General features: G+C 40.0%; 1 protein-coding gene across 1 annotated transcript in view; it reads left to right on the top strand.

The window, feature by feature from the left end:
- The first annotated feature begins 1,291 nt into the window (after positions 1-1,291).
- Positions 1,292-22,072, top strand: part of LOC117490562 (protocadherin Fat 3) — a 62,349-nt gene continuing 41,568 nt past the window's right edge. The window contains exons 1-8 of the mRNA XM_034140328.1: positions 1,292-4,150; positions 4,256-4,390; positions 4,734-4,935; positions 10,062-10,180; positions 11,369-11,567; positions 18,674-18,735; positions 19,789-20,103; positions 21,327-21,537. Of these exons, the coding sequence (XP_033996219.1) occupies positions 1,292-4,150; positions 4,256-4,390; positions 4,734-4,935; positions 10,062-10,180; positions 11,369-11,567; positions 18,674-18,735; positions 19,789-20,103; positions 21,327-21,537 (4,102 nt within the window). The remainder of the gene's footprint in view (positions 4,151-4,255; positions 4,391-4,733; positions 4,936-10,061; positions 10,181-11,368; positions 11,568-18,673; positions 18,736-19,788; positions 20,104-21,326; positions 21,538-22,072) is intronic.

The following is a 22,072-nucleotide window of genomic DNA, read 5'->3' as shown; positions in this document are numbered from 1 at the left end:
GCTCCATCGCATCTGCATCAACATGGGAGCCGATAAATGCACCCCAATATCTCCCGGGACAGTCTGCCTCGGGAATTTTTATTTGAGTCGTTGGATTATGACAGCCTAGCCCTTTTGGGGTTGATTTAAATCTATGTCCTGGAATCTGTAAATGAGAATGTCATTTGTTAAATGTAGTTTCTGTTGAAGTTGTACAATTATCAAAAACATGCGATGAGGGGATGCATTTAGCATTAAGTAAACAGTAGACCATGCAGAGGGCCTATCTAGAAGCATAATCTTTAAATATAATACAATACAAAACGTTTAAAAGTCAACCATAAATGTCATTTTATTTCCTTTTTTGGCAGTCACCCACGAGTTAAACTTGTAATTAAAGTTGGCTGTGCTCCTGATGATAACCTTTGGTGGATGAATCACTTGTTATTTAGGTAAACGTATCGACGCTCTGTTTAAATAGAAGGCCTCTATTGAATATCTTAGTTAAGTCAGTAGCATTAGAAGTGTTATTTATCAAAAGTACAAGGACAATGCTAAATGGTCCATTTCAGAACAATATGTTTCATATTATTGGATCAAAATGAGTGTGCATTAATGTGTAAGCATCACACTTGTTGCTGCTGGTTAATCCAGAAATGTAGGTAATATAAATACATCATAATTTCTTAATATCTTAAAAAAAGTGTAGTTTTTTTTAATTGTGCAAGATGATGTTTGTCAGGCCATGGTGTTCTTTTGTGAAATTAATGCAACCCTGGAAGTCACTTGTTAAAAAATAACAAGCCCTTGTATCTTTATAGGCGCTCTATTAAAGTAACAGGGATTGTTCCTGATCCCTGTTGGTATTTTATTTTATTTGTTGACATTATGTGATTCCCTGAGGCTGTGTAAGTTCACCTGGCTTTGATTTGGTTTGTTTAAAGATATGTCAATGAGTCTTTTGGATGCAATATACAGTGTTTGAAAGCAAACATTTGAAGCGCATCATTGACATGCTATCTTAATCTTGTAGCGATAAGCAGTCCTGAAATGTCTTTGGAATTTTGATCTCACAGTTCTTTAAATTTTTAGCTTTTAGAGTGCATGTCTTTAACAGCTCACCAACTGAATACAGATATTTTCTTCTTTTTTATTCTATCCACATATAGGGTGACTGGGTGATGGAATTGTGATGAAGCCATATCGGTGGGGAAATATGCTTCCTCAACACAGCTTCTCTCTTCTATTTCATTTTATTTGCTTCATTCTTATCCTCCTCCTCTTCTGTTTAACCTCAATCAATGCCCAGTTCATGACAGAACCCAGGTCAGGACAAGGCCTGCTGCTCTTCACGCAGCCTGCCTATAATGCTTCCATTTTTGAGAACTCAGCAACGAGAACGTATACCAGGAGTGAGGCTAACATGGGCATCATTCTTGGGCCACCCAGGTCTTTAGACATAAAATACTCCATTACGTCTGGAGACAGTGAGGGAATCTTCCAGGCTGAGGAGTTTGTAATGGGAGATTTTTGTTTCCTCCGTGTACGCACCAATGGAGGCAGTGGCGGCACATTAAATCGGGAAGTACAGGACAATTACACACTGACAGTTAAGGCTTCTGCCCACGGAGGTCTTCAATCTTTAGCTACAGTTTATATCAAGGTATTGGATACCAATGATCTCCGACCTCTCTTCTCCCCGACCTCCTATTCCTTCGTTGTTTCTGAGAGTGCCCCACTGGGTGCCAGCATCGGACGTGTTACAGCCACAGATGCGGATGTGGGTTCCAACGGGGAGTTCTACTACTTCTTCAAGAACAGGATTGAACTCTTTGCTGTTCATCCGACTAGTGGTGTTATCACCCTAACTGGTCGTCCCAGGTTGGACAGACAAGAGCGATTTAACCTAGAGGTGCAGGTGGTGGACAGAGGGATGAAACTCTATGGGAACAATGGTATCAGCAGCACTGCTAGGCTGGTCCTAACAGTGGAGCGGGTCAATAACTTTTCCCCTGTTCTCAATGTAATTGCTGTTGTTCCAGAATGGGCAGACAAGGACCCAGTATATGCCATATTGACTGTGGAGGACAAAGACGAGGGCGTATCTGGGGATATAGAATGGGTGTCCATTATTGAGGGTGACCACCTTGAACAATTTGTCATTGATCGATCGCCTGTCAGTAATGAGTATAGGGTTAAAACATCAGAATTGTTCGACTGGGATACATTCCCCTATGGTTGTAAATTAACCTTCCAAGCAAAAGACAGAGGTATGCCTCCTAAGTTTTCCAATACTGAAGTTGTTCAGTTGTTGGTTTCAAAGCCAGACCCAGTGTTAGGGAATTTCGAGAAAGATGTTTATGAAGTCAAGCTGAGTGAAATAGCTCCCCCAGGCACTATTGTGGAGGTGGTGAAAATCTCTCCAGCTCCTCTGAGTGTCAATTACAGCTTCAGCAACCCCTTAGATCTAATGTACTTTGATATAAACCCTTTGACTGGAGTTATCATGACCACAAGGCAGCTGACAAGGATATCACAGGATTTCATGGAGATGGAGGTAGTTGATGTTATCAGTCAGCAGCAAGCAAGGGTCCAAATCACCATAGAGGATGCTAATGACAACTCTCCAGTGTTCAACAAGCCCGTCTATGAAATAGCAATCAATGAGAGCTTACCTGTTGGCACAGTTGCTCTTGTGGTGTCTGCTGTGGATGCTGATAAAGGAGAGAATGGGTATGTAACCCACACAATAAACGGAGAACAGTCTCTTCCCTTTACAATAGACCAGGTCACAGGGGAAGTGAGAATAACAAGAGACCTAGACTTTGAGTCATCAGATGATATCTATACTTTTGCAGTGCGGGCCTCAGACTGGGGTTCACCTTTCAGAAGGGAGAGTGAAGTTAATGTCACCATTCGTCTGACAAATATAAATGACAACCAGCCTCTTTTTGAGAGTGTTTCCTGCAGAGGGATGATAAGCCGTGATTTCCCTGTCAGTCAGACTATTGTCACTTTGTCAGCCGTGGACATGGACGAGCTAGAAATGGTAACATACAAAATACTGTCTGGTAACGAGTTGGACTATTTTGACTTAAATCCAGAATCAGGGTCTTTGTCTTTGAAAAGATCGTTAGGGGTGGTTAATTTAAAAAGCGGGATATTTAACCTAAAAATAGTTGCTACAGATGGTGAGTTGTTTTCTGATCCTACATTTGTGAATGTGTCTGTGGTGAGGGGTCGTCAGCCACCCAGGGGGTTCAACTGCAAGGAGACCAGGGTTGCCCAGATGTTGGCAGAAAGAATGCTTTCAAAAGTGTCCGCTATGGCTCGACCAAAACCAGAAGAAAGATACACAGATACACTTTTCTCTATCAACAAACAGGCTCCACAGTTTGAAGCCTTACCTACTAGTATTCTGGTGAAAGAGGACTTGACTTCTGGTGCCAGTGTATTTACGGTGAGGGCACGAGATGGGGACACAGGCTTTAACGGCCGTATTCTCTTTTCCATATCTGATGGTAACAAGGATAACTGCTTTAATATCAACATGGAGAGCGGGTTGATAACTGTGTTAGAGCCACTTGACCGTGAGCGATTGGATCGTTACTTCCTTAATATTACTATTTACGACCAGGGCTCTCCTCAGATGTCCAATTGGAGACTACTAACTGTGATCATTGAGGACACAAATGACAATGACCCTCAGTTTGATCAGGAGAGCTTCTCTGCTGTTGTTGCAGAAAACTCGGCCATTGGTGTCGAAGTTATTACAATCACTGCCTTTGACAGAGACATGGGTCAAAATGGACAAATCTCATACGTAATGCTCACCAGTGTCCCTCAGTTTGGTATTGACAGCGAAACTGGAAGTGTATTTGTTTCCAGCCACTTGGACAGAGAGACTATCCCAATGTTCCCTTTAAAGATTGAAGTGCGGGACAAGGCTGAAAGAGGCACTCGGAGGTCATCAGTGACTACTCTTACCATAATTGTGGAGGATATCAATGATTGCGCTCCAGCTTTCATCCCTAGCAGCTATAATGCTCGAGTGCTTGAGGACCTGCCTCCAGGGGCCGTGATTACCTGGGTGGAGGCTCAGGACCCAGACATGGGCCCCGGGGGACATGTCCGATACTCCTTGATTAATGACTTCAATGGCACTTTTGAGGTAGGTGATGTCACAAATGTGTATTGTCCAAACAGTTCCATATGCAGATCCTTTTTTTTTTTTTTTTATCGTTAATGATGCATGGGATTGTAATGAATTTTACAGATTGATGTTGGGAGCGGAGCATTGAGGATAAGGAAGGAGCTGGACTTTGAGAAACAACAGTTTTTTAACCTGACAGTACAAGCTGAGGACAGAGGGATACCCAGCCTCATCAGTCAGACATTTGTGGAGGTGGAGGTGCGTAACATACACACACAAGTACAAGAAAATGTGTGTCACAAGCAAATTCTAAATCATCAATTTGAAATTGACATGAATAGGTCCGTTGATTAATTTCACGTGTCAAATAGATTACATTTAATTAATTGAAGTGTTATTAACTTCTGTTGAAATTAGTATTTAGGGTACACTTGCAAAGCAAACATGTATTAATCAGAAAAGCTGCTAGTTGTAATGTAATTAAAAGTAGTATTTTATATCAGTCTAAAGCTCTGTTGTGCATATTTATTCTGTACGATACTACAGATAACATTTTTCAGATTTCCAGTCAAAATTAAAGTGAACCCTTACCTTTTTTCAGGTGGTGGACGTCAACGAGAATTTGTATGCACCCTACTTCTCTGACTTTGCTGTGAGAGGCTCAGTGAAGGAGAACTCTCGAGCGGGCACAAGTGTCCTGACAGTCAGCGCTAAGGACGACGATAAGGGGCGAGATGGGGTGTTGAGGTATTCTGTCAGAGGAGGCAGCGGACTGGGCACTTTCACCATTGACGAAGACACAGGTGCGACAAAAGATCAATATGGAAGCCTATTTATGTAAAGTGGCTCTCCATTACTTCACAGTCCCATGCATGGAATTTAAACACCCAAGTGATTTGCGTTTGTTTAGGAAATCGTACTATGCTTCTGCCATGACTTTCTCATCAGTTAAAGTGGACCTATTATGCTATATTGGACATTTTTTATTGTAGGGCCATACCTATACAAGACATGTCTGTGAAGTTTTTTGCTTAAAATACCAAACAGATCACCCATTGTAGCCATGCCTCATACTGCTCATACCCCTCTTTTGCAGCCCTGTTAGAGAAACGCGGATTTTGGGTCCTTAGCTTGAAAAAAAAGAAAGAGAGGAGGCGGAGCTAATGCCTGATCAGAATTCTACCGGAGATAAAGTTAAATTCTGCTGTGATAAAATGCCATCCTGTTCTAAACCACATCAAGGATTATTTCTGAAACAGTATGGAGCTCAAATGCTTTTTCTCTTGCGGGTTTATCACAAGGTGAGTTCCTTTTTTAATTACCTGCTTTTTAAACACATGTGCTCTCCAGTACAGGTTAGCTCTGAGTGTTAGCGAGGCTTGCTAATGTAAACAAAGATGAGATTACGTCCAAAACACGTCAGGCATTGTTTCTGATAGCAACTTTCTGTGGGTCCGCCGCCGATTTGACGTCATATCGGCATCAAATCTGGATCCGCTCGTTGTACCCCCGTTTTTAAAAGATTTGGGTGCGGAGGAAAAGAGAAAGGGTTTTATTTTCTGACGCTGCGTGAGTTCCCCGACGCACCAGGGACACATATTTATGTATAAAAGACATCAAAAAGTGCATCTTGCATGATAGGTCCCCTTTAAATAATGTGTGCATTGAAAGAGGTGAAAAGGGTGTGAGTTACAGTCAGAGTCAGTGTGTTGAACGGGCCTCACTGTGTACTGGGAGATCATTACTATAATGAGGGCAGCATGGCAGCCACACTGGCAGAGCCTCAGGCCGCTCAGTACAGCTGATCCAATGCTGTGTGGATAACATTGATCAAGGATTTCCTGCACAGTTCCACTATCCTTTTCAAGTAGTGAAATCACTGTGACTTATTTACAGAGGCCTGACACGAAAAAGTGTGCATTTGTCTCCAACTGTCCCCCGTTGTCAGACCGCAGCTGAAAAACATGTTGATCCAAAGAGAGACTCACTCACCCAGGGATAAAGTGTATCAAATACCCTGTATGAAATTAGGACAGTTCATGTTAGTTCATGTACAGAATGAAACGCCAACTTTCTCCCATTTTTTATATTTCCGTTCAAGGAAGAGGACTCATTTGATTTTTCCATGTGAACAAAAGCAGGTTAGAGAACTCTCACTTTCCCATCAAGGCTTCTTATCAAGGCTCGCTGTCTCTCTCTTTTATCCCTGCTGCCGAAGCTTTTAAACCCAATCTCTCTCTCTCCATGGTGCTGAAACATTCAAGCTCCAAAATCAGTCCCTTATTCACCCATTCTCCAGGGTACCCCGTAGTGAGTAGTGCCTCATAATTACAGGTCCTGTAATTTGTACAAGCATGCACATTTGGAATCAAAGTCCTATTGTTTTATTGTATTGTATCACAGATGTACGCAGCAGGTCAAATGAAATCCTACATTCTGCCAATCAAGTAGCAGCAATATAATAATATACCAAGATAATATAGATATACAGTAAAAACAGGTGATATTACTTTCTTATTAAACAATGCATTTTAATTATGCAGGTTATTGAGACTATTTAGTGACTCATTGTGAACAGCTATGTAGTCCCCAAACATAGCAAGTTAAATACAAGTGTAAATTAGTATCTTAACCCACATTTGTCACTAATATGTATATAATTACAGCAATATTGTTTAGTAACAACTTGTAATATCGATTTTCAATAGGATTTGACAACACAATATGTGGCTATATATATAAATAGCCATTACAGTTATTTTTATGACAGCGTTCCTCCTTTGCCTCTTTCTTGTCCTCTTGTCACGCTGGTCCCTACTGTACAGGACTTGCACTGGAGGCCTGTATTGACTTTAACTGGGGTAATTAGTATTGACTTTATTGAGAGGAAGCGAGAGAGAAACAGATTGCCAAATGGAAAAAGTGTCCCTTTTAATATACTAAATGTATAAATAATTACTAACGTATATGTACAGTATGTGTACATGCTGTAGTGATGCACAAAACAGTGTTGCAGAAGACAGACAGTCTTCTTCAATGGTACTTGGTGCTGTTGTTTACTCGTACTGGTATTAATACCTCAGTAGGGAGCATCACAGCAGTGAGAAAGGTTATTGAGTGCAGATTTTCCAGGCGAAAGCAGAACGATTGTTAGAGCAGAAAGTGGAGGGAGAGGGGAGTGGAAGCGAGGCAAAAAGAGGAAGGAAGAGGATGCAGGGGAGAGGGAAGTGCATAAAAACTGTCAAAAGAAAATAATGCTTTCTTCTTCCCTGGCTTTTATATATATATATATATATATATATATATATATATAAATAGTGTATATTCTGGAATTTGTTTTCTAGTTGCAGCTATTCCCCCATAAGCAACTTAAAAAGTCCATGACCCTTTTTGCTATCAGATGAGAAGAGACAGTAAGCCCATACCAAGTTTTCTCTCATCAAGTGTTTCATTTTATCGTGTAGCGTAGATGTTTGTGTTGTCAGGCATGGGCAGAGTACCGCTCCGTCCTCCCACCATGCATTTAGCTGCCATGCTGAGTGGCTCGGCTCTGACTGCTTGTCAATCCGTGGCTCTTAGTGCCAAAACTAAGTATGTGAAGGTAGATTGAGACAGACAGTGAGAGTGAGTAAAAGGGTCAGAGAGAATTATATATTGTGTGAAGAATCTATTTTGTTAAGACTGCCTTAACTTGTGCATTACCTCCTTCTTTAGTTTGTAAATTGGCTTCGATGAGGCATCCTGTGTTGCTCATGACATCACCATTGTCTGTCATATACTTAATTGAATGTTTATTGATTTCCTGGGTTTGCTATTTAGATGCCTAAGATGACTCACTCCAGTATGGATAGAGAGTACAAGGGCTATCTATCAAAAGGGAAGTAGGATCTTCTCTGGCTTAAATCCTTAGCACTTCTGTACTTTGAACAATAATTGGTATTCTTGTCATCAGTGAGGGTGGAAGCAAACCCTGCTATTTCTCATTGGGCACTTAGGATAAAGCAGTCTTTGAGTTCCAGGCAAACACACTTTTGAAAAGTAATTTATCCTGAATTTGATAAAAAAAGAACAAGCTTTACTTTCCTGCCACACGCAGAGCTACTTGATTGTGCTTCAAGTGTTAGAGAAATACAAACAGTATTTTCCTCATCAATCTTGGGATTGATTATTTGATATGGTGGCATACATTCAATAGTGGGACCCCTACACCGTTTTCCCAAGAATGGGGGATTGAATAGACATGACAGATGGATGTAAACCCAAGAGTACTGTGAACTTCAAGATTAGAAATGATGCCATGACCCCTTCATTTTTGTTCCCACTCTTTGAAGTGTGTTATTTATGGTGAGAATGGATGCTGTCAAGTCAGATTTATATTGAATTCACTGAATAGTGCCTGTCGGTCTTAAAGTTCAAAGAGCTTTTGAAACAGCCAGCTCTGTTTTCCTCGCCTCTCTCTGTCGAGTTATCTGACAGAGATGAGATGGGGTTTGAAAAGGACATGGTCAAGGACGTCAGAGCAAGGATGTGTTTCAGCAAACACATTTACTATGCATTGTGCATGCTCCTGGGCAGCTACTTAGTCATAATCTGACACATACACACACTTTCTGTGATAAGGTAACACTCATGGCATGGGGCTGAGAAATATACCAAAGGACTTAAGAACCCACTTCCAGTCACAAAAGTGCATGCTTTTATGTAGAGGTTAATAAAAATACTCAAAAACCTTTTAGTCTCATCCAAACATTATGCATTTAAGCAGTCATGTTGCCATGGCAGCAGAGTGGTTACGGCGAAAATTAAGACACATATTAATTTTATGTTCAGAAATATGAATTTAGGCCATTCAAGCATCAATAAATACTTGTCCTTCCATTAATACAGCTACTTCTCATAAGTATTCAAATGGTGATATTGAAGGTATTTGCATGCAAGAGCATAAACTCACTAACATCATCAACATCACTCAGTCGTTAATTATAAGAAATGAAATAGCCGTGGTGAGATTTAGGTAAGTCTAAAGCAAATATATACTCTCACATGTGCCGTCTCAGCTCTGCCTAGCATCTTGTTGGGGTTAATTGCTTGTGAACTGAAGCATGACTTTGCAAGCATTGAGAAAACACTTACTGCACGCCTTAGCTCTAACTGACTTTATTAAAGTTAGTTAAAGTCACACACTCATGCTGGCTTTTAAAAGTTTGTGTGCACGGAGCGGAAATGCATCAACAGCTAGTCCTTATGAGGAGTTCAGTCTATTTGTTCTCAGTGGACTTATTTTCTGTAAATAAAAATGATTGAATATGTGTTTATTTTTTAATCCAAACTGTGTGTGACAGTGATGACCACCGTTGAGCTTCAGTGCTCTTAAGTGAAGGCTAAAACCCAGTGTGTGAGCATGTGTGTCATTTTTTCCATTGACGTCCTGCAACAAAAAGTCAAATAGGAACCCATGTGTCGTCCATTGTGAGAGTTCTCTTTGTCTCTCAAGAGGTCACCAGAGCTGTCAGCTACTCATCTTCCTCAGGGCCACTAAACACACGCCAGTCACTGTGCATGAATGTCTGAGTGTCTGCGTTTGTCTTTATTGGTGTAGGGCCGTTCAGGGTACATTTAGCACCAAGCAAATTGCAGCTGGGAGCAGTTTGGTCAGCTGTGATTAGCTTTAGAGAGGCTGAAACATTGAAGGTGACTACAGCGGCGCCTCTAATGCCTGTGAATGTCACTGAAGCCGGGACACAAAGTTTTCTCTCTGAATTTCTGTATTTGCCTCTAGAAAGTTAGTACTGAAAGACTTTTCCCCATGAGATATGTTGACAGTGCATTCTGCAGAAGACACCCACACTGTCCCTAACACACCTAATAGATATGTTTTCTCAAACCCCAGTAACAACTGTATGGTTCTTTTTTTGTTCTGCTTCAAAAGGGGTTATTTATACTGCTGGAATCCTGGACTGTGAGACCAAAGACTCCTACTGGCTTAGCGTCTTTGCCACAGACCGAGCAGTTACTCCCCAGTCTTCCTCTATTGAAGTCTTCATACAGGTACCCATATTCTGCTGGCTGTATTCACATTCATAATCATGAAGTTTCTTAATAAGTAGTTGCTGTTTTGAATAATAACTCATTAGTTTAATCTTAATTGCTTACAGATGTAGCGCCTCATTTCGAACGTCCCCACCCATGTGGGTCTGTGACAGGCACGGTACAATATATAACAAACATCATGCTTATTTATAATTTAGACTGTTTTTTTTTTTTACTCCTAAAGACATTTTTCATTAAGCAGAATATTCTAAAGTCTACAGGGGGTTATTGTTTGATGTTTTATATCAGAAATAGCTTGTGTGGAGTATTCTTTGCTTAATGTCACATTTATTTCTATCATATCAGGACAAATCTTAAACTCGAATTGCAATTTTACTGCAGTGGTGGTCTCCAAGGTAACCTTATGCATCTGAACATTGTTGTGCTACACAGCGAAATGCTAATGGGGCTCAGTGCAGTGGATAACTATAGCCATGCTCTGTCTGTGAGCTACAGATACCCACCAGAGGGAAGTCTCTGCTTCTGCCTCTATTTTATTTTACACCAAGTAATCCACAGTCCAAACACTGAAAAACACACATCACTGCTCCCCCTTTGGGGCAGAGTTCAGCAGTGGATACAAAAACAAACCGCCTTGTTTGGCTTCAGGATATTCAGGTGTGGCGGTGTGATCGGGCGCTTTACTCCCGGCCGCTTCGTCACGACCAAAATAGGGAGATTAATCAGGCACAGGTGCTCCTCATTCACCGGCTGAACGTCTTGGCTCTCTGTGCCTTGCAGCAAACACTCCATCAACGCTGTGTTGGCCATAAATATTCTAGATCTATGCTGTAAGAAGGGAAATGAATTTGCCGTGCATTTAAAGTGTGACATCCATGACGTTTTCTGGTAAAAAACATTCCATTTTGTGATTGATAACAGATCAACCCAGACCAAGGGCAAGATGCATTTCATGAGTTGTTGATTAAAAAAAGATTCCAAACGCAATATTACCATTCTGATTTAGAGGGTTATGTTTTATCAACACATCTAAGGCCAATTAAGATTTAACTCTGATAAAGTAGACGGTTAAAATATAAATAAACAACACTGCTTATTCTTGTCATTCTCCTCCGCCTTCTCTCCCTCTCTCAACTTATCACTCTCTCTTTCTCTTCATTTTCCTCCCCCCCTTTTCTCTCTCAGGTAGAAGATGTGAATGACAATGCTCCCCTCACCTCAGATCCTATCTTTCACCCAGTCGTCATGGAGAACTCTCCAAAGGATGTGTCAATCATCCGTATCCAGGCGCAGGACCCTGACCTCACTGCCATTCCCAGTCGTTTAAGTTACCGCATCACCGCCGGCAACCCGCAGAATTTCTTCTCTATCAACCCCAGAACAGGTAAGACCAATAATGCAACCATTTTGGTATCATAATTGACGGTTTAATATGCTAGACCAGTGGTTCTCAAATGTGGGTACGCGGACCCCTAGGGGTACGTTGGAGTACTGCAGGGGGTACGTGAGATTTATTTTATGTTAATGAAAAAAAAAAAAAAAAAATATATATATATATATATATATATATATATATATATATATATATACCAATTTTAGGAAAAGTAACGAAGTTTGAGCAGTGTGGGTTTTATATTAATAGACTAGAGTTACACATATTTCAAAACACGAAGTGTAATAACTGCAGGTGCCTCCCTGTCAGAATGACAAAGATCCTCAGTGAAGCACAAGCCTATGTTTCTCACTAAATTGTAAGTACAACTTATTAAAAAGATCAGTTCAATGTAACTAATGTCATCTTAGTGTTATTGTATGATATTAAAATTGGTTTGCCATGAATTTAGTGATGGATTGTAAACATTTGAAATGTAGCAAATAAGTGTTTCTCAGTTAAAATGTTGTTGTTATAATAAATCACACACTGATGGTGCAGCGCTGTACTGTACCTCTTTATATAGGCTTTTTCTCCCTAACAAATAGTTTTTGCACTGATCAGGGGGTACTTGGCTGAATTCTTTTTCAAAGGGGGTACATTATTGAAAAAAGTTTGAGAATCACTGTGCTAGACTATTGAACTAGTACGTGATATATCCTTACAAATAACAAATTAATGATCCAAGTATTTTGTGTTTACCTGTTTGCATGCCTCTCAAATGAGTATAATGTTCTTGCATCATGTCCCTCCTACTCCAAGTTCATTCAATAAAAGGCCTTGAATCCCACACAACAAATTAAAAAGACTTTTGTGCCCACACAATCAAACATCTAAGACACTGATGAGCTGCCCCTCCACACAATCTTCCCCACGCTCTTAACTGAATATTGCTTTCAGTCATCTTAAGGGGTGAAAGCTCTCTGTAATGCACTTGAGGAAATTCATGCTGTTAGTTTTTTATTAAGCCAGTGTGTGGGTGAATATCTTCTAGACAAGAAGGAGTTTAAATTAGTGAAAGCAATTTTCTTTTCCATTACTTTTGTTCTCTGAAGGACGCACAGCTAGTATATTTCTATGCATTACAGTATGTGATATATAGTCGTATGAATAAAAACATGAGTTTTCTCAGAGAGTTAAAGAAAGTAGACAGGAAAAGGAAATCTGAAAATTGTCAAAAGGTTTCAGGAGTATTATCTTGGATTTGGAATTCGATTTTTAATCAAAAAAGTACTGCAAACAACCATATGGGTTCACAGTAAGCCCTGTACCATGGGATCACGATGGGGTTTAAGTCTGAGATTGTGAAAATGATGCTCAGACAGCCTGTGATTGTATATTACTTTCTCGAGCCTGTGGGAAAATACTGCATGAGAAATGAAAGTCTGTGATTGCGGTAAAAAAAAAACCTTTGTGCAGAAAGATACTTTTTGTTCCCTGTTCCTGTCCAGACCAATTTACCTTTAATGTGCACCCGCCTGTTTCTGTGAATGTGGCTTAATTGGGTGGTACAACCTGCCTCCTGATTTATGTAATAGTGAGTAGGCGGTTCTATTTCAGTCTAGTTAGATTGAGGTGGGATCAAAAATTGTGAGTGTATTTTTAAGTACTCCACCAACTGAGCTATAACATTGTCGGCTCATGATAGACAGCTTAAAAAGTTTTTCATTTAAACAGTAGTACTCTCAAAGGCTTGTAAGCACATGATAAGGAAACATTGATGGAGTTACCTTTTAAATTAAACACTGAATCTTTGAGTTTTCATTTTACACACTGTTTCCTGCTGTTAATCAGTACCTGTGTATTCCCAAAAGTGAACAGACTGTTAGCACGATTTACCTTACGAGATAATTTGTGCACATACTTTATTTATATATTCTCAAATTGCTTCTAGAACCACAAATCGTTTTATACACATCTGGGAATTTTATGTGCTCAGAAAAATCTTATTTTAGACGTTTCACGCACTCGAATTCCCGATGCGTTTGAACAGGCTTACAATAAACAACATTCACAACTGCAGCCTGTGAACTGAATCTCATTTCCCAACATTATGCTTGAACAACATTTCAAAACTCACAGTCTTTTAGCCCAAGTGTCAGACTTTACCATATCTCTCTTTGATGGAAAACTCTATTGGGCCTGTATTGATCCCACACTTTTCACAGTCTCTGTGCACTATAAACTATTTTCAATTCTACTATTTTTATTTTTCAAGTAATTCTGATTTATTAACATTATATCTGCACAGAATACACATATTAATAAAACAAATAAATTCCGACATGCTTCACTTTTGGCTGTCAAGTTTGATGTCTGCAGAGGTCCCCGTGCATTCTCTGTACACGCTTTGCTTGAAGCTTAAAGAATTATTAAAGAGGTGGAATGTTTTATTCAAATCTTGAGGAAAAAACAAAAATGTTGAAGTCTTTGCTATCTCTGCCCTAGTTTAGGTTGTGAGTGTTTTGTAAACAACAAAGGGCAAATTTCAGAATGTCACGGGGACCTGTATTCTGATTCAAAGAAAGGTCAATGTAATAAGCAAAAGGCAATGGCCTGTACGTGACAGTTATGAAGCATTATGGGAGAAAGAATTCCCTAATGGTTGCATGTTAACTCAAATCAGAGTTGTTACAGTATGTCCGTTTCTCTTCCTCTTTCCCTCTGTGAATAGGCCTTTTTACATTACAACATCATATATATACAATATTGATATCACATAGGGAAGTGGACTGGACTGAACAAGGGTGAAAAGCTAATATTGATCCCAAAAGAGAAACACTGGTCATCACACGCTCATCAATATGCAAACTGTAGCCATCAAACAGGCAGGCTCCCTTACTCATGACTCTTTGAAATCCTTGAGATTAAAATATGATTTATGTGGGTTATTCCTCAGCTGTAATGATTCGTTTCTGTCCCTGTTCTGGCGCATCCATCACATGTGTCATTAGTAAGTTTGTCATTGTTTTTTCAGCAGATTTCTAGTACTGTTCATACATCCAGCATGAACATGTGTGAGATAGAGATTAGGAGAGATAGTGTGGCAAATTAATCCATTTGATTAATTGGTTACAGTAGGTTACAGAGGGCAGCTCTATTGCAAGGTTGCGATGGTGATAAAGCCACCTCATAATGTGTGAAACTCACATGAGAGAGTTCATTCACATGTGTTCCCGTCTCTGTCCACACACATCCAACAGCTGTACACAAAGTATTTGTGTGTGTGTGTGTGTGTGTGTGTGTGTGTGTGTGTGTGTGTGTGTGTGTGTGTGTGTGTGTGTGTGTGTGTGTGTGTGTGTGTGTGTGTGTGTGTGTGTGTGTGTGTGTGTGTGTGTGTGTGTGTGTGTGTGTGTGTGTGTGTGTGTGTGTGTGTGTGTGTGTGTGTGTGTGTACGTGTGTGTGTGTGTGTACGTGCCACAGGGGAGAGTTTTTAGCCATCTGAGTCCTGCTGTCTTTCTCTGTCAGAGACCCACAGTATTCTGTTATCTGTTACTCATTAATTTCATTCAATGGAGATCAAATGGATGCCTATCTTGTTCACACTGTGGTAAATGGACTTGCATTGCAAAAACTGAGCAATAGGTTTTTCATGTTTCATGCTGTCTTTTCTCCTTCTGGTGTACTTCCATTAGCTTATTGAAGCCCATTAAATAATGTGAATGACATTTGTTTATTCTTTTTAAAATTTGGATCTACTATATTCCGCAGTTTTAGAAAGGCATATCCATTACATTACAATTACTATAATGTAAAAAAAAAAATGGCATGAAAGTTCCAGTCTATTAGTTTGCACAAAGGAGAGTTGCATTCAATAAATATCACGCCTCACTGTTTGTCCAGTCAGAAACTTTCCATGTACCAGTGTGGCTTCATTGGATAGATGAAAAAACATTACCCAGTCGATTGATTTCATTTCAAAAATTGGCAGCCAGCCAAACGAGGACCTGAGCTACTGCAAAACCCCATCAAAATTCAAAATTGTTGTTTTCAGGACTGGGATTTGGGGGGGTTTAAAGTAATACATTTTTCAACTTCACTCTGGAAATGTCAGCTTGATGGGTTTGAGGTATTTCTTCAATTCCCAAAATGTATTGAAGCCGAATTTTGAATGAGTGCAAAGTGTGCAAAGTGTGCACATGTGCTGTCACAGCTTGCAGGGCTGTCTGTTTGTCTCTGGGTGTGAGAGCAGAGCCTTCCTCCGTTGGGGGCGAAGACAGAAAAGACAAGTGTTGACAAAGGGTGTTAGAAGAAGGAGTGCTGGTTTCTAAAAATGGCATGTTTGCTGAGGGCCCGTTATGGAATGATGGTGGCTGTGTGACCTTTTCCTGCAATGCACTGTTCGATTGCACTGGCTTTGTTGTCCCATGATATTAATAAATCAATTGTACATGTTTCAGTCAATATTCAAGATACAATGAACAAGCATAGAAGTTTGTGTTTTTTATTGTTGCTCCAGTTAGAAATCATATGACAGCTATTCCCCTTATATGGCTTGAAAAAAAAATAGGTTACACAATGACATAACAGACAGTAGTTATTGTGAGTAAATCCTTATTTGCTACTGACAGCATTTTAAAAGAAGGGGGAGTGTATTGGACCATGACATACATTTTGTGATGGCGTGGGTGAGGATTGTTTAGAGAATATTTACCTATCTTCAATAAAACCGGGGGATGTACTGTTGCAGATGTGCTGCACTCTGTAGATCATCGATTTTTATCAGAGTAACTCGCTCTATGTTCTGCTGAACAAGCCCCACCTCCCCCCCTCCCCTCTCCCCCCCTCCACCCCCTTTCAGCTTGTGACCGCTGCTCTAGATTTACTCCTAATTTGCTTAATTGAAGTTAGCCTGCATAGCAAGCTCAAGGTGACACTGTGATATGCACAAGCACGGACATGTGAAAGTGTGTGAGTTTGCACCGTGGTATTAGTCTATCCATTAACTGCAAAGATATTGTATGCGTCCAAAATAATCCTACTTCCACGCAACGGCTCATTACCCTAAAACAAATGCATCATTGCCATTCAAGCACAGTAACAAAGTCAACGAATCTACACATAAATAGTTCCTTATACTGTACCTCTTTATATGTGTATTTGTGCATGTGCTTTTGTGTGTATTTCTGCGTCTTAATGTGCCCATGTATGTAGAAAATAATAGTATGTTAACTTGTATCAAATCAATACATTTCTTTCTGTATTTGTGTGCTAGAACACGAGATCCACGTTTTCCAGTGTTTGGATGCTTTTGAGAGATGTTACATATTATACAAGGATCGTGATGAACAAAATCAATTTATTCTGTAATACAAAGCCTGCTTACAATATTGTAAAACTGTCATTCATTAGGGCTGAATTTGCTTATGGATTATTGCCTGCATATTTAATCCTTGTTTGCCTTCTGGCCAGGATAATGTCACGGGAGCTTTTGATTTTAACTAGCAAAGTTTTTACTCAATTAACAAAGCAGATATTAATTACCACAAACTGTTTCTGTGTGTGTGGAGAATAAATAACAACAAATTAAAACCCTTAAAGGTCACCTATTATGCAAAATCCACGTGTTCATGTATTTTCTACATCAACATGTAAAGTTTACATCTCTGTGTAAAGAGATTCTGAAAGTTTCAGGAAAAAAGATTCTCTCTCTTTTTGTCCTGACCCATTTATATAAAAACCTGTCTGAAAATGAGCTGATCAGATTTTGGCCACTTGATGATGTCATAACGATGTTTTGGCTTGTGTAACCATTAGCCAATCACCAACCAAGGTAACCCCCCCCCCACCTTATCACCTGAATCTCCTCCTAGAGCACCATTGTGTTCTTTTTAACCAAATATCTCTCAGAGGGGCGTGGGGAGGGGCTCCTTATTTTCATCTAAAGTAACAGACGGAGAATCAGCACTTTTGAAACAGGGCTGAAACAGAGGGGATTATGGGATGCTACAACGATCTGTTGGGTGTTTGGAGCCAAACACTTCAGAGACATGTTTTGTATATATCTGAGACCTATAATATATTGATGAAAAACAGTATAATAGGGGACCTTTAAATAAAAAAGAGAACATCAGAGGAAAATGTGTGTGATCAAAACTGCAGCTTGCTAGGGTTTGTCAAGTTGTCATCGGAATAATCTGGTTCGATCACAGTTACTATCAATAGCCTCACTCCTTTCGCTCTGTCATGGTGGCGTGCTGGCCAACCGAATGACCCTCAGCTATACAGTTCCATATGAACATGTGCCAAGTGCCGTCATCTCTGCCAGGACTGCAGGGTTAGTCTGTACGGGTGCGTGTTAGTGCTCGCATACGCTCATTTTTAAGTGGAAGACTTCCTGATTAGTATTGAGTTTGGCTTTTAAAAATATATTAATAATAAAAAAGCTTTATTTATATATCACTTTTCATACAACACATGCAGCTCAGAGTGCTTTACAAAATGACACATCACAAGTTAAAAATACACAACAAGAAATTCCCCTCAGATTATTTGTTAAGAACTTTACAGGTACATGCAAACACATATAACATTTTAACAGGTTAATAGACACAAGGAGGTAAAAGGTATGATAATACAAATAAAATAAATAATACGGATAAGACACAAGACAACTGAATCGATGCGACAATATAAAACCCCATAAAACAAAGAACAACAGAAATACAAATAAAAAGATAATAGTAATAAAAATGCCATAATTCTAATAAAGGTTAAACGATTAAAATATTAAAAAACAACGTAAAAATAAATATTGCTATTGAAACATGTTAGATTAATAATAAATAAGATAAAATCCTTTAAGACCTATAAAATAAATAAAACAATGTAATAAAGACTAAAAGAACATTTAAAGTGGGGGGTTGCTAATAAAATGCTAATCTAAAAAGATGTGTTTTTGGTTGGTGTTTAAAAATGTCCACTGAGTTGGCCTCTCTGATATTTCCTAGTGCTTCTTTGATGAAACTTGTATAAACACTAAATTATGAAGAGACGAGGTCTGTAATCTGCACGTCTGCGTTTGTGTAATCTGAAGTTGTTCTTTTTATGATTCTTAGGGCTGATCAAGACAACCGCGAGAAAACTGGACAGAGAACAACAGGCGGAGCACTTCTTAGAGGTACAGAATAACCGGAACAGTGTTTATTGGTTTTTAGTATTATTATTTATCTGGCCGTGCCTCCTGCCACTAGCCACCATTAACAGAGACGGTGTGGAGGACAAACCTGGCAGGCCCTCAACACTCCATAAACTCTGATGAATGGCTGTAGTTTTGGGCCCCAGGTTTAGGAATTTCTAAATATAATCATTCATCATTGGTTATCTTCTCTACTCAGGACGGGAAAATGGAGGAGAGGAGTTTCTCTGCCCAGCGTTTGATAAGCGCAGACACTGGGCACACAGATAACTGTGATTACCATGCTCCTGCTGCTCTGCATGCAGATGAACATGATAATCAGAGATTCTCCACCTCAGAGACCTGAGCAAACTTCTACTTCCCCAGACTTCTCTTACACATTATTAAATGCTGTTGAATCTGCGAGCACTTTGCCCTTCTGCAAAATGGAATGAAATAACCCCCAGTTCACCCGCAGTATTGCAGCGTGGTGTTTTCTTTCCGTATTGCCAATTGACTTGTCTACACACAATAACTCTTTGTTCTGCTTTGTTCAGCTGCAGTATGCAATAAGAACCCAGCGTATGGCACCACACTACAAAATAAAAAAGTTGGGCAAGGACGCTTCCACCTTACAGCATCATATACCTAAACATTGACACCTAACGGGAGTTTAAAATTGGGGGCAGAGAAGTCTTTGTTGTTACATCCTCCTGTCCTGTCCTGTCATGAGATTTCGATAGAAATGCCGCTCCATGCGTGCCACCCACTGCTCCGCCTGCCAGTCTCTGCTGCCGGCTGGTAATTAATAGTCTAGTGAGCAGTCGGGCTGGCAGCGGCGGTGTTCACCCTTATCTGATCCAATTGATCAATGATCAGACCTCTGCCTCCGCCTCCAGGAGATCAATAACACAGAGAGATTTCCCATCAGCTCAGCCACACAGTGTGAGATTTAAGATGTTAATAAATTCATGCAAGAAGAGCACATGACAAACCATGTTCAAAAGACATTAATTAACTCATTAACTCATTATGTCTTCTCATACACTTCCTCAGGTAACAGTGATAGACGGCCCAGTGACCACCCGGCAGTCCACTGTTTGGGTCATAGTTCACGTCGAGGACGAGAACGACAACCCGCCCACTTTCCCCGAAGTCACCTATCGCATCAGCTTGACCGAACGAGACCGCAACAAACGTGGCGAACAGGTGTACCGTGTCTTCGCTTATGACCGTGACCTAGGAGCCAATGGCAACATCACCTACAGCATTGTCGATGGTAATGAGGAAGACAAGTTCAGTATTGACCCCAGGACTGCCATGGTGTCATCCAAGAAGATGGTGACAGCGGGAAGCTATGACATCCTCACCGTGAGTGTCATTTTCCGAGTTTTGTTTTATAAATACATTTTTACTGAAGTGCTATTTGGTCTCGACTCATTATCAACATGGCAAACAAAAGGATACATCTATATTCAATCATATTGTCTTACTATGGATAAGACTGTCACCTCTCTGAGGAACAGTGCTCCTCTCTTTCCACTTGCAAAGTGCTGTCCCAATTTCCTTTCTTCAAAGTAGATTCATAGCCACTCGGGTTCCATTAGGTTAGTGGATCTGCTTCCATATATTTGCAAATTTGGCAGTAACAAACACAGTCACGTAGTTCATTTTTCATCTGGCAGAAGCCCAGGTATGAGAGCTTGTTCGTTTTTGATGTTTCCATGGCCAAATGTGCTCAAAAGCGCCAAGGTGGATGGAGTGGCACAGCTGAATTTGTGGTCAGGTGGCACAAATCATTTATGATTCTCCGGCAGTAAATGGCAATCCTTAAACACGAGCACATATTGCAATTTTTGAGGTTGTATTTGTATATCAAATTATTCATGCTGACAATGTATTCACCCTGCTCGAGTCCCTTTTACGGGTGCGCTACGAAGACTTGATTTCTCTTATTCGTCTGGTTCACTGATTAGTCGCTCACGCCCATGAGCCCTTTGAGGTTGTGCTCACTTTCAGTGGAAAATGTGTGACATGAAAGTGAGATCGACTATGAACACACCGATTTTCTCTCTTTCAACTGTGTTTCTTTGTTTTTGAATAATGCATTTGGCTCACAGGTTCTGCTCTTAAATGAGCACCACTTAGCGCTACGTTTTACAATTACCTTTCAGATGCTCTAGGTTCCTCCGAAGAGTAAGATGTTTTCCTGTGTAATGTGTGAAAAGTAGAGCGAGGTAGTTAAAGTCAGGCAGGGACAGCCATCCCATTAAACTGTAATTGCTGGAATCAATTTTGAGGTTAGTAAAATATTATTTATGGATAGGAGGTTGTCGCTTAGGTGCAGGTGTTAGTAAATGTAGATGAGTATAGAGCTCATTGGCATAGTTTTGACATAAATGTGGCCAGAATACTAATACCTTCTCAATGCTTTCTTGCCCTGAATACATGCATACCAACATAATGTTAAACACTCCATTCGCTTGTTTGCCTGTCTGGTTTATCATTGTTAAATGTTCCCCAAATGCCTGATTCATTAGCTCCCGCATGTGTCAGCTGAATATTTGATTTCTCCTTATTGTTCCGTCTTTCAGATAAAAGCTGAGGACAGCGGTGATCCCCCATTATGGTCTACTGTCAAACTCCACGTAGAATGGATTCGAAAACCCGTCCCCTCGCCTGTAACTCTACTATTTACCCAGAGGTCCTACAATTTCTCTATTTCGGAGACAGCTGTCGTGGCTCAGCCGGTGGGAGTAGTGGCTGTCAGCCAGTCGAGCACACCTGTCTGGTTCAATATTATCGGTAAGAAAATTAATGTGTGACAATAAACCAACAAAGAATAATTGGTATTCATAATATTTCAGGTGACCAATTCATTCAAATGCACCCCGGCCACAGTATCAAATTGAACTAAATGAGCCTTGTCATGTGTCATATTAAAATGTTGTATAATTGATGTATTTAAAAGGGAATTTTGGATTTATTCAACTATCTATCATAACTGTAAAGCGGCGGTCAGAATTGTATTAGTATTTCCATCTGTATGCTGGAGTTTTATAATAATATATATAATAATAATAGTTTTGAGCGATGTTTTTCCGGTCAGACCTATCCTGGCTGAGCCAAACCAACACAATGGAAGTGATGCATTTCACACCATGCAGTGTAATAGTTTGCAAGTGTTACAATTGTTGACTCTGCAGGCTTTCCCACAGACTTCCATAACAGCTTTGGACATATTTCAGCTGATTTATATTACCCCTTAATGCAGTAAATGTACTGCAGACAGTTTCTCATGATCCAAATTTGCTTGTTAAAATCGAAAGGCTCTCTTAAT

This window comes from Trematomus bernacchii, unplaced genomic scaffold, assembly GCF_902827165.1.
Source record: "Trematomus bernacchii unplaced genomic scaffold, fTreBer1.1, whole genome shotgun sequence".
NCBI classification, from domain to species: Eukaryota; Metazoa; Chordata; class Actinopteri; order Perciformes; family Nototheniidae; genus Trematomus; species Trematomus bernacchii.
This window is presented reverse-complemented; position numbering and strand designations above follow the sequence as displayed.